Consider the following 15,857-nt stretch of genomic DNA (forward strand, 5'->3'; position numbering starts at 1 on the left):
TGCCACAGTTTTGTATCTAAATTGATAAGGTAAAGTAGAATGTGCTTCTTCTCTTTATAGAATGAATATAAGCAGGACTACAATGAATGGTACAAAGGGCTTGGCTGGAGTCCAGCTGGTTCCCTAGAAGTGGAGAAGGCCAAGAAAGCAACTGCAAATGCCAGTGATCAGAAATACCGCCAGCACCCTAGCAACTTCCAGTTTAAGAAGCTGAATGACTCCATGGACATGGTTCTTGCCAAGCAGAATGCGCATACCATGAACAAGGTAGACAGAACAGCTATCCTTCCTTGTAGCTCCCAGCCAGACAGGGCTAGCAGTCTCTGGTTCTTGTTTGGGAAATTTAATTTGGGCCCACCACTTCTATGCAGTGGCAAACAGTACCAGAGCACTCCCCTACACCATATTCTTCTGCTCCCAACCTCTTATTTTTATTTTACTTGCCCTTCTAATTAAGTTAGAAATTATTTGTTCTTTTAAATTATTTTTTTAACTCTGAGTTTATTTTTGGTGTCTTTTCTGAATCATATACTACTTTAGTTACTAAGTTAACTTAATCTAATCCAAATTGAGTGCATTCAAATATTGTTATATTTTTTCTTTCTTGTTTGTCCTAAAAAGTTATTAAATTTTAAATGTATGCTTTTTAACTTTCTAGTACCTATACACCGTTGATTGGAACAAAGATAAAACCAAGATTCATGTGATGCCAGATACACCAGATATTTTACAAGCCAAGCAAAATCAAATACACTACAGTCAGGTAAAGCTACATAAAAATTTTGCTTGAAACTAATTGAACGTTTTAAATGATGGCATGGTATATCATTGATGTAAATGCTGAAGCAGTGGAAATGAATGACTCAAACTGGTTAGCGCAGGGATGTTGCAGTTTATGGTGGTTTAAAGCAGGTGCTTCGGCTGTGATTATATATCCCATGGAGTAGGCATTGTGCCTGTTTTGTTTATTTCAGTACTCATTGTGAGTGGCGCAGTATAGAAAATTGATAAATAGCTGTTGGAAGAAAAAATTGCACCAAACAGACCTGGTATGAGCTTTGACTATGCCATTTATGAATTGTGTAATATTGGGTCTAAACCTTAATTTCCTCATCCCTAAAACTGGGACCATAAAAGTGCCTATGACATTGAATTGCTGTGAGGACCAAATGAGAAATTCCATGAAGGGCTCTCATCACAGTGCCTGGCACATAGTAAGCACTGGATGGCCTTCAGCTATTTTTATTATTGTCCAGTTTTAACATACGTGCATCCATTCAATAAATTTGATTCAAAAAGATTAACTTATTTATTGCACTTTACAAAAGGCATTTCATTATCCATTACTTTTATCATTTAGATAATTAAAATATGTTACCTGACCCTTTTTTTTAAATCAGTTTAACATCTGTAATCAAAATAGTGAGCCTAGACTGTACTTAACTGCAAAGGGAATCTACCTAATATACTTGATATGACCATATTGTGTCTGAACAGAAAAGGACATGATCAACTGCACTACCAAGGGGGTGGGGAGTGAGTCTCAGAGGCAAAGAACAAAAAAAGAAGCCAGATCATGTGATGCTAAGTCATTGCTCTATTAAACAGCTTGCTTTGTTTTTATCCATATCTTCAGAGATAAGATAGATGATGTTAAAATCTGCTGTCTACTCTTTAGGTACACTTTTGTTCAATAATCTGTTTGGGTTTTAATATACACTGAATAATGCTAAATAATTTCTTTAATTTTCAGAAACTCTATAAACTTGGATGGGAAGAAGCTTTGAAGAAAGGCTATGATCTCCCAGTTGATGCAATTTCTGTACAGTTGGCCAAAGCTTCAAGAGACATTGCTAGTGATGTAAGTATTGTTTGACTTCTATGAGGATATACTGTTATCTGAATCCAGTACCTTAATGCTGGTAATGATTTTCACAGATAGGCCCTACCTTTCAAAATGTAATGCCGTCCCCTTCATCTTCTCCTACCCTCTTCACTTACCCCAAATTCACTCTTGTTTCTCACTGATCGAATATCAAAAAAGCGGCTGCCTGGACAGAGACTGAGCCAGAGGACCTACAAGGTGCATTACACTAAGACATGATGTTTCTAGACATTACAAAAGTACCAGAGATTTCCGTTTTCCCCTGCTTGCCTGCAAATAATTTTTCTGGCTTCTATTTGTCTATTTTAGACAAATTCAAAGTGCCAGATAATAAATAACCTCAACAACCTAATGTTAATAGATTTTTCTTTGCACATATTTAAAATTAGCATCCAATTCTTTCTATTTAGTCCATCCTTGCATTTACGTAATTATAATAAATTGGCTCAGGGTATAGAAAATACAGAAAGTGGCAAGAATTTAGGTTTAAGATCCAGAGGACTTAACTTTCCCCGGATATCTGGTCGAAAGTTCATAAAACAAGGATGTTCGCTCTCCAAGGCAACTTCTTCTTTTTTTTTTTTTTTTTTGGCCGCACACAGTTTGTGGGATCTTAGTTCCCCGACCAGGCATTGAACCCCAGGCCATGGCAGTGACTGCGCCGAGTCCTAACCACTGGACAGCCAGGGAATTCCCAAGGCAACTTCTATTTATGATTGGAAAGGGTAGTAAATTTGATAAATAAACTGGATATAGTTCCTATTGATCAATTAAATTTTTATAAGTATTCAACTTAGATATTCTGCAAACACTAAAACATATAATTTTGTTAACCCCAAAAATTAAACACCAAAAATTCAGAGAACTTTGGTTATAGAGAATAAATTACCAGAATTTCATAGGGAAGCACAACCTCTTAATCAAAATCTTTGAAACAAAGCAAAACAAGGATTTGGTTTGGAGAGAAAGCAGAATCTGACATAAAGAAGATGTGGTACATATATGCAATAGAATATTAGTCATAAAAAAGAATGAAATAATGCCATTTGCAGCAAAGACCTAGAGATTGTTATACTGAGTGAAATTAAGTCAAACAGAGAAGGAGAAATATCGTATGATATCACTTATATGCGGAATCTAAAAAGAAATGATACAAATGAACGTATTTACAAAACAGAAACGGACTCACAGACTTAGAGAATGAACTTATGGTTACTGGGGGGAAGGGGGGAGGGAAGGGATAGTTAGGGAGTTTGGGATTGACATGTACAGACTGCTATTTTTAAAATGGATAACTAACAAGGACCTACTGTTTAGCACAGGGAAGTCTGCTCAATGTTATGTGGTAGCCTGGATGGGAGGGCAGTCTGGGCAAGAATGGATACATGTTTATGTATGGATGAGTTGCTTTGCTGTGCACCTGAAACTATCACAACATTCTTAATGAGCTATACTCCAATATTAAAAAGGTTAAAAAAAATAAAGACAGAATCTGACAATAAATTCTAAGAATATAAGGGAAGTTTCTCTCTAATTCAGTTAATCTGTGGCACTCCAGAAGTGCTGAGAATTAATTAGATGATGTGTTATTACCCACCCTCGGGCTTGCAGGTCAATACTTCATTAAAATGAATAGATGTGGTAATGAACCTAAAGCAGTAGTGATGCTTGAACGGTCCCCGGAAAGTAAACTCATTTTCATTTAATGTTAGTGCTCCCCATGAGGTAAAGATAGTTTAGGAAATTAAATTGTGTCAATACTTTCGTAACAACACAATATTTGAAAGTACCTAATTTCTTTTCACGTAAATCTGTTAGAAACTTTCGAAATCGTACCCTAAAATTAAATTACCTATAAATGAATTTCCCACCATTGTAGAGATTGTATCTCCTCTCAGTTTCAAATGGTTCTTGTATCTATACAGTCTAAGGAGAGTAGAGCTATTTTTTATGAGTACTCAATTTAATAAATTAGAATCATAGAATTTAGAGTTAGAAGATAACTTAAAGGTTATTTAATCTAATCTCCCACTCAGCATCCTACCTTCTCTCCATTCCAACTGGTCTCTGGATACTTACAAATATAAGAATTTTTGTATCCTTCAGGGCAGGTTGTTTCCTTGCTGGATCATCTCTAATTGACGTTAGCTATTTCCTTATTTCGAACATGTTACTGATCAGCCCTAGGTCTGTGTTTTAGAACACCACAAAAGTAGCATATTTCCTCTTTCACCTGATACCCCTTCAAACATTTGAAGTTTATTACTTATTCTCCTTTGGTTTTAGCTTTATAGGTCCTTCAATCCCCTGATCATTCCACTTGTGATTTATTCTATTTTTTCAAAACCCCTCTCAAAATAGAGTGCCTCAAAACTCAGTGTTGTTTTCCTGTTTCAGGTCAGGCCAAGCAAGTGAGTTTCTGATTTGCCTTTATCTGTACCCCTACAGAATCTCTTACAAAAATCTACTTTTTTAAAAGCAACTTTGTCAGATTGCCCACATTGAGCTTATAACCCACGTAAACTCTTGAGTATTTTTAGTAGACATAACCATGAAGCTGGGTGTCAAGAGAGAGTAGAACCTACTTCTGTGAAGTGTAATGTATGTTCAGCATCTGGTATCAAGTAAATGCTATTATTCCTCTCATTATTATTATCCCTCTTGTCATTGTCATCCAACAGTAATGCAGTTTTTCCCAATTGAATCTAAATACTAGATTTCACTCTTAATTTCTTACATTTATGTAGTTCATTTGACCTATCTTGGCGATATGTTGAGATCTTGTGGAATTTTGTTTCTAATTTAACATGTTTAGCTGTTTTATGTGCATGAAGATATGGATCCCGAACAGGCCAAGTTTATGTGACATAATTATATGGCAAACCACTAAAAAACCCTGCTGCTTAATAAATTAATCCACACTATTAGGCCTGTTCATCAAGTCCTGAATCTTCCCAATTTTTTTTTTTGCCATTCAGCCATACTTTTCCATCATTCCCATAAGGATATCACAAGAGCTTTATCAAATACTACTGTAGAGTCAGCATACACAATGTCTAGCACATCCCAATATATATTTCTACCTCTAGTTGATTTTAATTTCTCATCATAACCTGTCCTGATACTCAGCTACATTATGTTTTTTTGGAAGCTTCCACTTAAGTTTTCACATTTCTTATTAAGTTAAATGAAATTCTCAGTTTTGGAAAACAAACATGCAAACAAAGCAAACTGAGTTTAACTTGCCCTGTGTTTATGTTAATAAGAGAACTGTTTCCTCTGATTTCAGTTTAAATATAAACAAGGCTACCGCAAGCAAGTCGGCCACCATATTGGATTCCGGAGTCTGCAAGATGATCCAAAGCTTGTGTTGTCCATGAATGTAGCCAAAATGCAGAGTGAAAGGGAATATAAGAAGGACTTTGAGAAGTGGAAAACCAAGTTCAGCAGCCCAGTGGACATGTTGGGAGTGGTGCTGGCCAAAAAATGCCAGGCCTTGGTCAGTGACGTGGACTACAAGAACTACCTGCACCAGTGGACCTGCCTGCCTGACCAGAATGACGTTATTCAAGCTAAAAAGGTTTATGAACTACAGAGTGAGGTCAGTTTCTACTAAATCTCATAGTTTATGTAGTACTTTATATCTCATATGAGTAGCCATTTAATCATAGACAGACTGAAACTGGATAAATTATTATTGAATATCTAAAATGCATCTGTTTGTAATGCATAGAATCACTTCGGTCAAGGGTCCAGATGAGGTTGGAATTTTGATGGCTTGCTTTGTATTTTCACAGAATTTGTATAAGTCTGACCTTGAGTGGCTGAGAGGCATAGGATGGAGTCCCCTGGGTTCTTTGGAGGTAGAAAAGAACAAACGGGCTTCAGAAATCATCAGTGAGAAGAAATATCGCCAGCCTCCAGACAGAAACAAGTTCACCAGCATTCCTGATGCCATGGACATAGTTCTGGCAAAGACAAATGCCAAAAATAGGAGTGATGTGAGTAACTCTTCATAAATAAATAAAAGAAATTATAGTGCCTGATACCTGGTAGGTGCTCAATAGTATTTGCTTAATAAATTAGTAGAACAGCACAGCATCGCATCACACAACATAATGTTTTTTTATTTGGTTACTTCATTTGAATTATCAGTTACCCTACACTGGATCATGTAAAAATGGGTTAGTATAAATTTTGTCACCCAAATCTTGCTTGCTTATTTATTTATCCAAATCATAAAGAAAAATCTATTGAAAGTATTTTTTTCTTTGAAACTTGAGTGCATTAAAGACCCAGATTTTGTTGGGATAGAGTATATGAGAGGGAGATATTCTGAGTACCTTACACAGGCACAGTGGAAATGTCATAAAGAGTATATAGTTATCTATTTATCTGGTGGTTCCCAACCAGGGACAATTTTGTCCCACAGGGGACATTTGGCAGCACGCAGAGACCTTGTCATAACTTGAGGGTGGCATGCTACTGGCATCTAGTGGATAGAAGTCAGGACAGTTCCCTCACAACAAAGAATCATCCGGTATACAACACCAATAGTGCTGAGGTTGAGAAACTCTGATCTTTCTTAATCAGAAAGGTTAGTCCAGAACCAGGGTAAAGGTATATGGAAATTCACAAGCCTTGGTTTATTGTAGTCCTGAATGTCTTTAATTGGCTCCTCTGGGTTACATGGACCATAGTAAGAATATTCAGGAAGGAGAAAAGTGCCAACCCCTCACACCCCACACTGCACACCTCAAAGGGAAATTGATAAGTCCAAGGAAGCAATGAGACTTTAAAATCTTTTTATATTGAAATAATTTCAGGTATACAGAAAAGTTGAAAATAGTACAAATAATTTATGTACATCTTTATACATATATATATCTTTTCACCCAGATTCCACAATTATTAGCATTTTGTCACTTTCGCCTTTTTCTTTCTTCCCTCCCACCTCTTTCTCTTAGCTCTGTGTGTGTGTGTGTGTGTGTATGTGTATATATGTATGTGTATGTGTATAAGTTGCTTCCTGATGCCACTCTATCCCTAAATGTGTATTTCCTGAAAATAAGAACATTCTCTTAGATAACCACAGTGCAATGATCAAAATCAGGAAAGTAGTGTTGAAATAACACTAGTCTACAGAATTTACTCAATTTTACCACAAGTGTCCGTTATAGAAAGTAAAAAATCTTTTCTGATCCAGGATCCAATCCAAGACCACACGTTGAATTTACTTGTCATGTCTTTAGTCTCCTTTAATCTGAACTGGTTCACTTCTTTGTCTTCCAAGTCCTTGACATTTGTGAAGAGCACAGGCCAGTTGTTTTGTAGAACCTCCCTAAATTTGGTTTTGTCTAGTGTTTCCTCATGATTAGATTCAGGTTTTGTATTTTTGGCAGGATAGCACATGTTGCATCCTCCTCCATATAGGCACATAGTATCAATCTGTCCCATTACTGATCATTTTAACTTTGATTACTTGGGTGAAATGGTGTCGCCAGCTTTCTCCACTGTCTGGTTACTATTTTGTCCTTTGTAATTGATAAGTATCTTGTGGGAAGATTCTCTGACAATGTAAACAAAGTTTTTCATCAGACTTTCACCCCCTATTTTTAATATATCAATGAGATTTTTGTTTGGGTCCCTCTGTCTTCTGTTGAAGAAAGACGGATGATGACCCCAAGACATAAAAGAGGCTTTGATAAATCTCATACAAAATCCTTTGGGGGAATCCTAATCCTCCCAAGTAATTATGAGGTATAACCATATAATAAACCACATAGGAAATGAGACTGCCTAATATATAGACATACCCTGAATATGTCATCTTTTCAGAAGATAAGGGCTGTCCCCCAGTTAAACACCGAGGGAGACTTTTACAATCCAACAGGGGGAGAACTGCTGCTCCATTTGATGATGTTGGCAAAGGCTTTAAATACTTGGGTTGATTTCTTACAGACAGGTTAGTTGTAACTTTGAAAAGGTAATCCATAATCTATATTTTTGAAGGCAGTTATGTCTCAGATGAGTCAAAAAATACTATATCTATTCTCTGCTTATGTTATCTGCTTTTGCTATTGTGATGCTTAATTTAGATGAATCAGTAATACTGTTTGAAGTTAACTATGTCACTCATTAGTCTTATAGCACCACTGAAAAACACTTATTTCTCATTTTAGAGACTTTATAGAGAAGCTTGGGACAAGGACAAGACTCAAATCCACATCATGCCTGATACACCTGGCATTATTCTGGCTAAAGCAAACTTAATCAATACAAGTGATGTAAGTTTCCAAATTCAGCATGTGTTTTCAGAAAGCTCATTTTATTTTTATTTTTAAAAATATTTATTTATTTTTATTTGGTTGCACTGGGTCTTAGTTGCAGCAGGAGGGCTCCTTAGTTGTGGCATGTGAACTCTTAGTTGTGGCATGCATGTGGGATCTAGTTCCCCGACCAGGGATCGAACCTGGGCCCCCTGCATTAGGAGCGTGGAGTCCCAACCACTGCGCCACCAGTGAAGTCCCCAGAAAGCTCATTTTAATTGCGTCTAAGGCAGTGAATTTATTTGGAATTTATTTTGAATACTTGAATCATGTTAATTAACAAACTACAAGTGACTTAGAGTCCTCATTTAGTGGTTTTAAGCCTGAACATCCAAATAATTGGCACTCCCTATGTCAGATAGAGTTGGAAGGATGTGCTCTCTGTTCATTATAGTCCATTATTACGCATGTTGTTATAACATAATGGTTTGTATAGCTCTTCCCTATGTGGATAAGAACTTCTTGGGAGCAGAGACAATTCATATTTGATCTGCAGTGCTTAGCTAGTATAGTGCCTGATATACATGAAATTCAATAAAATTTAAATGAGTGAGCATAAAAACCTCATGCACATACACAAAAAACTCATGCACCAAAAAAAAAAACTCATGCAGGATAATTTCATTTTTATTGTCATCATGGCATAATCTCCTGAAAATAATGGATGTAAAAATTAATATTTTAAAGACAAGTTCTAAATTCTAATACAAACACTTTAGCTTAAATAATGTACTAGAGTAATGACACAAAGGACTAAAATATAAAAACAAGTCCAAAATCAATAGGCACTTTAAACAATCTGGTTTCTAAATGAAGTGCATTAAATTAGATTCTCAATTATTTAATTATGTAACAAATCTGAAGAAGCACATTATTTCACTTAAGCTTTTTAATTCAATATTTAAACTTTCCTCAAAAAATCTTACATTTTAAAATCTTACATTTTAAAAATTATGAAGGACTTTGTTTCTTACCTAAAAATGTGTATCCTACTTTTGGACAGCCCTATATTGTGAAATAGACTTTGTTTCACAATGTGTTAGCTACGTAGTCCGTTAGGTGTGATTTTCCCCCACTAGAGGTGTTAGATGGGAAAAGGCATTGCTCTTGGGCTTCCCTGGTGGTGCAGTGGTTGGGAATCCACCTGCTAATGCCGGGGACATGGTTCAAGCCCTGGTCCAGAAGGATCCCACATGCCAAGGAGCAACTGAGCCCATGCGCCGCAACTACCAAGTCTGCGTTCTAGAGCCCGTGAGCCACAACTACTGAGCCCGCATGCCACAATGACTGAAGCCCGCGTACCTAGAGCCCATGCTCCGCAATAAGAGAAGCCACCACAATGAGAAGCCCACGCACTGCAATGAAGAGTAGCCCCCGCTCACTGCGACTAGAGAAAGCCTGTGTGCAGCAACGAAGACCCAAACGCAGCCAAAAATAAATTAATTAAATAAAATTTTTTTAAAAAGGCATTGCTCTTTTCTAACAAAAACTTCTAATGAAACATTCAAAGTTAATTGGAAAACAGCACCTAAATGATAATTTCATTTCATTTCTCTACCAATTTACTTCTGTCTGTCTCATTCTCATAAACATTTGGGAAGAGATGACATTTAATCTTATTGATCTAAGTAATTGAAGAACTTTCAAGTTTAAAACAGGATCATCAGCAATCAATGAGCATAATTTCCAATTACATTTGAGTATTCTAGAGCACATATTGTACTATCCTCATGAGCTCTTAAAATACTTAGCACGTTGGATTCAGTATGATGCAGATGTTTATGGAAAATAGCTTTTTTCAAAGTGATTTTCATCTCTTAACAGAAACACTACCGAATGGGTTATGAGGAGCTGAAGAAAAAAGGTTACGATCTTCCCGTTGATGCCATACCACTCAAAGCAGCAAAAGCATCCCGAGAAATTGCCAGCGAAGTAAGACTTTCTCCCTTGTTTGTATTGATTGGATTGCAATTTTCACTTCAGAGCAGTCTCAATTTAAGATTAAATTGAACACAGTCCTCCAAGTAACAAATTAAAACACAGTGAAATGATCCCAGGGACGCAGTGTGAGATGAGGATAAATTCAAGGATGCATTTATTATGTATGGAATTTGTAGGATTTAGCCTTTAATCTTTACTCTCAAAAAAACCTTAAATCTGTGGCTCTCTACCCTTGGTGATATTTGGGATATATGTTCTCTGTAATTTGCCACAAAGATAGTAATATAAGTTAATCTTAAAAAGAATAAGACATGATTTCTTTTTTTTTCCTTTAGTACAAGTACAAGGAAGCTTTTCGCAAGCAGCTTGGCCATCACATTGGAGCCCGGGACGTGAAGGATGACCCGAAGATGATGTGGTCCATGCATGTGGCCAAGATCCAGAGTGACAGGGAGTACAAGAAGGACTTTGAGAAGTGGAAGACCAAGTTCAGCAGCCCAGTGGACATGCTGGGGGTGGTGCAGGCCAAGAACTGCCAGGCCTTGGTCAGTGACATAGACTACAAGAACTACCTGCACCAGTGGACCTGCCTGCCTGACCAGAGTGATGTCACCCATGCTCGACAAGCCTATGACCTCCAGAGTGATGTGAGTATAAGATTTTCCTTTGGCCAACAAAACACCATGTCTGCTTACTTAAGTATCAAAGTTCCCCCAAAATCAGGGGAGTTGAGTTTATACAACTGAGTTCTACCTCCCTGGGCTAACGCCCACTCTCTATCCAGTCACACAGACATCTGAGAGCATCATTATTTCCATAAAGAAAGAACCAGCAAAGCACTGATTGTTTTGATGGAAACCTCTAGATTATTGATCTAGTAGAGTTGGGTCATTCTCTATGTTCTGTTTAAAATGTTTTTCAAAATAGGTTTCTAATCTGAATATTGGGTGGATTCACAAGACATAGCAAAATTTTTAAATTTCCCAAGAATCCAAGCATTGAAATATATAATATAATACAATGTATTATAATTCAAATTTTTATTTCTTTAAGGCATATCATTATGCTGATGTTTAGTGGTTTATCACTTACAATTTCAGAATTTGTACAAGGCCGACCTTCAGTGGCTCAAAGGCATTGGCTGGTTTCCTAGTGGCTCTCTTGAGGATGAGAGGAACAAGAGAGCTACCCAGATTTTGAGTGACCACGTTTACCGTCAGCACCCAGATAAATTCACATTTTCCAGCCTTATGGATTCCATCCCAATGGTTTTGGCAAAAAACAACGCTATTACCATGAACCACGTAAGTCCTTTTTCTACCTGAGCGGGGTATCAATTTTTGTATGTGTGTATGTAAACACTGAAATCTGTTTTGATAAAAGAAAAAATCACATTCAATTATTTTGCTTGGTATTAAAGTGGTTTTTAAGTAAGTGTTGTGCTTCTTACTGATATGAGACACCTAGACGTAAAGGTGTCACAAGTACTGACTCACAGAGTGGGCTCTCTTTACTCTCATTAAGAACCAGATTCATCACTGGCCTGTACTAGTCACATCCTTTTTTTGTTTCTTTCAGCATCTCTATACAGAAGCTTGGGATAAAGATAAAACCACTGTCCACATTATGCCAGACACCCCTGAAGTTTTACTTGCTAAACAAAACAAAATAAATTACAGTGAGGTAAGCAATGTATTCATGGTGCATGATATATTTTTTCTTGCACTGCACTTTATATATCAAACTTACGATGATTTATGTCTATTTCAGAAACACTATAAACTTGGCCTAGAAGAAGCCAAGAAGAAAGGCTATGATATGCGGATAGATGCCATTCCCATCAGGATGGCCAAGGCCTCCAGAGACATTGCAAGTGAAGTAAGTGCACCTGTAGAGTTCTTTGCTCAGCTTTGGCTCAAAGATTTCTTTCTCTCTCAAAGATATGTAGTAGAGCAAGTAAGCTATGAAGTTAAGGTTCTAGCTAACAGTTTTTTGTAAGTAAATAGTTTAAAATAATGGTAATAAAACTCTCAACATAAAGGTTAACTTCTAGGTATGACTGAGTCCACAGCAACATGCATTTCAAAATACTGTCTGTTCCCTGCTGAACAAAAGCACTGGCTACTTGACTATAGCTCAGACGGCCTTTTGGCTTTTCCACATGATGTGTACTTATACACAATTGAGCTCATCATAGGATCCCTTCCAAACCCAGCCCATTCATTCCCTGTAAACCAATGAACCTGTAAGGGCTGAAGGAATGGGACACATTATTCTATTTAAAGTCCAACCATTCATGCGCACCATGTGTTTATCTCTGCATCCTGTGATTGGCTGCAGATACTTATTTCAAAATATGGGTTTGCTCACATTTCTAGAAATGTTTGTCCTTCTATTTCTTTTGTCTGTGAAGTCAAAAGCATATTTTCCCTTTATATCCAAAATATGGGAAGCAACTGTCGTACTTTAAAAATAAATGTTCAAAATAAAAAATAAATGTTCAACGATCACAGAATGGTTAAAAGTATTAATATATACCAATATAATGGAATACCTGCTGTCATTAAAATTCATGTTTGTAGGGAATGTATAATGACACAGGAAAATGCTTATATAATAACTGAAATAAGCAGATACAAACCCATATACAGTATGACTCCTAATTTTAATCTTTCTCTCTCTCACACACACACACGCACACACACACACACACACACACACACACACAAAGCCGTTTTCATCAGCGGTTATCACTGAATGGCAGAATAATGTCTTAATTTTTATTTTCTTTTCTGTATATATATACAAGCTTTATTTTCTAAATGGTTTACAAGATGCAGACACACATATTATTTATATATTCGGGGGAAACGTGTTTAATGAATAGGAAAATCTGAGCCTACTAATCATTTTATACTAAAAGTTATACTAGGTGACTATCAGTATTTTTCTTCTTCAAGTTCAAATACAAAGAAGATTATCGTAAGCAGCTTGGCCATCACATTGGTGCCCGAGCGATACATGATGACCCAAAGATGATGTGGTCCATGCATGTGGCCAAGATCCAGAGTGACCGGGAGTACAAGAAAGACTTTGAGAAGTGGAAGACCAAGTTCAGCAGCCCAGTGGACATGCTGGGGATGGTGCTGGCCAAGAAGTGCCAGACTTTGGTCAGTGACATAGACTACAAGAACTACCTGCACCAGTGGACGTGCCTGCCCGACCAGAACGATGTCATGCACGCTCGGCAGGCCTATGACCTCCAGAGCGACGTGAGTACTGAGGATCATAATGCCGTGCAAAGGTGGGAAATCAGTGAATTAACGCCCCTTGGATAAGTGGCACCAAACTCACCAGCCCCTGCAAGTGGGACATAACATTTCTTCTTTTCCTGTGAGTGTTAAATGTCAAACCCTCCAGACCGAAAAGGAATATTGTCTGATACCCTGCCTGTCCACCAAACTACGTTTTCAAGAGTGTTCTTACTTTATTTCATATCCTTCTGATGAAAATGTTTTCCCAAACCAGAGATAAATATTTATTGGCTATTTGTATCAACAGAATGTGTACAAGGCAGATCTCCAGTGGCTGAGAGGCATCGGCTGGGTTCCCATTGGCTCTTTGGATGTGGAACAATGCAAAAGGGCAGCTGAAATTCTGAGTGATAAAATCTATCGCCAGCCTCCAGACAAATTCAGGTTTACCAGTGTGACTGATTCTCTGGAACAAGTGTTGGCCAAGAACAACGCCATCACTATGAACAAGGTGAGGCTTCAGAGTTCAGAGAACCAAGGTAGGACTCCTAAAGCTAAACCAAAGGAAAAGAAGCATGTTCAGGAGAAGAAAGAAATAGAGCAGTGAGCAACAAAAGATATCTGTCTGTTATCTATCTATATCTATCCATATCTGTCTACCTAATGTCTATGTCATTTATATTTTAACATTTACTTCAGTAGTTATTTCATGGTTTTGATAAAATGGTACATTTTTATGGAAAATCATCTCTGCATAAAGGATATTCTAAATTTCCTTTTGTTAACATACAACTCAGAGTATCAGAAGGCACTCATACATATCTGTTTTACTATGAACTGGTTACTTTACTTGAAGATACGTGAAAAATACATAATGTGTATAAAATACGTAACCTTTGTTATTTCTCTTTATAAAGTTCTTATGGCCTTGAAGTTTCGATTAACAATACACTGAAGTTTTTTCCTGATGACATTTTATATTTTCCTTGCTAGCGTTTATACACGGAAGCCTGGGACAAAGACAAGACCCAGATCCACATCGCACCAGATACACCAGAAATTACGCTGGCAAGAGTGAACAAAATCAACTACAGTCAGGTGGGAGCAGATGCTAATTCTATGACATTTGCATGGTGTTTCATATTTCAGTTAATCCATTCTATGGTGATGTAATACTAAATGACAACTTTGTAAAGAATGTCTTTTCTTGCTCCGTGTGAATACCAACTCTTTCATTTCTCGCTTACCTAAACATCAGTCTTCAAGTAACACATATTATCATTTCGGAAGTGCAAGCTATAAGAATGAATGATTTAAGCAGTAACCAGAAGATTAATTAGACCTTCCTCTTTTATTAATTTAAGAAATTAGCAATAGACCAAAATACGTTTATCTCTTCCTTATGCTACATAGCTGTGCTAAATGTATTTGCCACATATGACTTATTTTTCCTAAATTGTACTCTAGGGTCAAAATTTAAGATTTTTAATGTACAAGATTTAAGTCAAGGATTAAAATCACAGTACATTCAAATAACACTTAGAGACAGACAGACAGAGACAGAGAGGATCTGTCAATATATAAATATATTAGCAAGCCCATTTCCTGTTTGCTTTCTGTGAGCATAGAGCCGTGTGCCCCCATATCAGAAGCACAGATGTTTAGGCTGAGAGGTCAGTCTCCTCTAGTGCAGGAGTCCCTGCCCAATAGGTCGTCATCCTGCCTTCGCTTAAGTGTTCTCAGTGACGAGGTGCTTATAAATCTCATAAATTAACCTATTTGTTCTGGAAAGTTCCTTTAGAAGATGCTTTTCATGTATTGGGTCAATGGTTTCTCTCTGTAGACCCACATAATCCTCTAAGACCATGCAGAACCAAACTGTGCCAACTCCATAGGCACTGTGTGCCTGTGCTGCCACTTCACCCCAGGTTGTCTTTATAATCCAAGCATCCCAAGCTCCTGGGCATTCCTCACATGACATCCCTGCTGGAATGTGACTCTCAGAACCAAACAAAATCCTGCGGGTGAGGAATGACTAGTGTAGGGTACAGTCGACATTGCATTTCCTCTTCTGGACATTTATCCTCCATTTCTGCACTCTGTGCCTTGGGGCTCCTTGGGGCTATGTCACTGCTGGTGTGCGTGGGACTTGGGCTCAACCAAAACCCTAAGACAACTTACATGGGCTTAAACTAGGTTTCCTCTATCTTGTATTTATACATTTTTCAACTTAAATCTCAGTTCAAAGATTGACATTTATCTCTCTGCATTTTTTCTTAGAATGAGCCTATTGGTTTAAGCCTGTGGAGATTTTTGTGACTCTAAGATTCTGTCAGATGATGTATTAGTTATTTCTTCCAGCTTTGTGCTACCAGCAAGGAAAATATTGTTTCTTTGACAGCATAAATCAATAGCGTGTTACTCTTCTGCAGAATATAACTGAGAGAA

The 15,857-nt window shown here is 37.3% G+C and overlaps 1 protein-coding gene across 1 annotated transcript in view; it reads left to right on the plus strand.

Moving 5' to 3' along the window:
- NEB (nebulin) overlaps positions 1 to 15,857 on the plus strand; it is a 274,540-nt gene that overhangs the window by 123,721 nt on the left and 134,962 nt on the right. The window contains exons 46-59 of the mRNA XM_089916822.1: positions 61 to 267; positions 659 to 763; positions 1,754 to 1,861; positions 5,175 to 5,486; positions 5,683 to 5,886; positions 8,068 to 8,172; positions 10,039 to 10,146; positions 10,491 to 10,802; positions 11,256 to 11,459; positions 11,734 to 11,838; positions 11,926 to 12,033; positions 13,116 to 13,427; positions 13,717 to 13,920; positions 14,403 to 14,507. Coding sequence (XP_089772948.1) covers positions 61 to 267; positions 659 to 763; positions 1,754 to 1,861; positions 5,175 to 5,486; positions 5,683 to 5,886; positions 8,068 to 8,172; positions 10,039 to 10,146; positions 10,491 to 10,802; positions 11,256 to 11,459; positions 11,734 to 11,838; positions 11,926 to 12,033; positions 13,116 to 13,427; positions 13,717 to 13,920; positions 14,403 to 14,507 — 2,499 coding nt within the window. The remainder of the gene's footprint in view (positions 1 to 60; positions 268 to 658; positions 764 to 1,753; positions 1,862 to 5,174; positions 5,487 to 5,682; positions 5,887 to 8,067; positions 8,173 to 10,038; positions 10,147 to 10,490; positions 10,803 to 11,255; positions 11,460 to 11,733; positions 11,839 to 11,925; positions 12,034 to 13,115; positions 13,428 to 13,716; positions 13,921 to 14,402; positions 14,508 to 15,857) is intronic.

Source organism: Delphinapterus leucas, chromosome 8 (genome assembly GCF_059928025.1).
Source record: "Delphinapterus leucas isolate spDelLeu-1000000601 "Yukka" chromosome 8, BTC_Dleu_Yukka2, whole genome shotgun sequence".
NCBI lineage: Eukaryota > Metazoa > Chordata > Mammalia > Artiodactyla > Monodontidae > Delphinapterus > Delphinapterus leucas.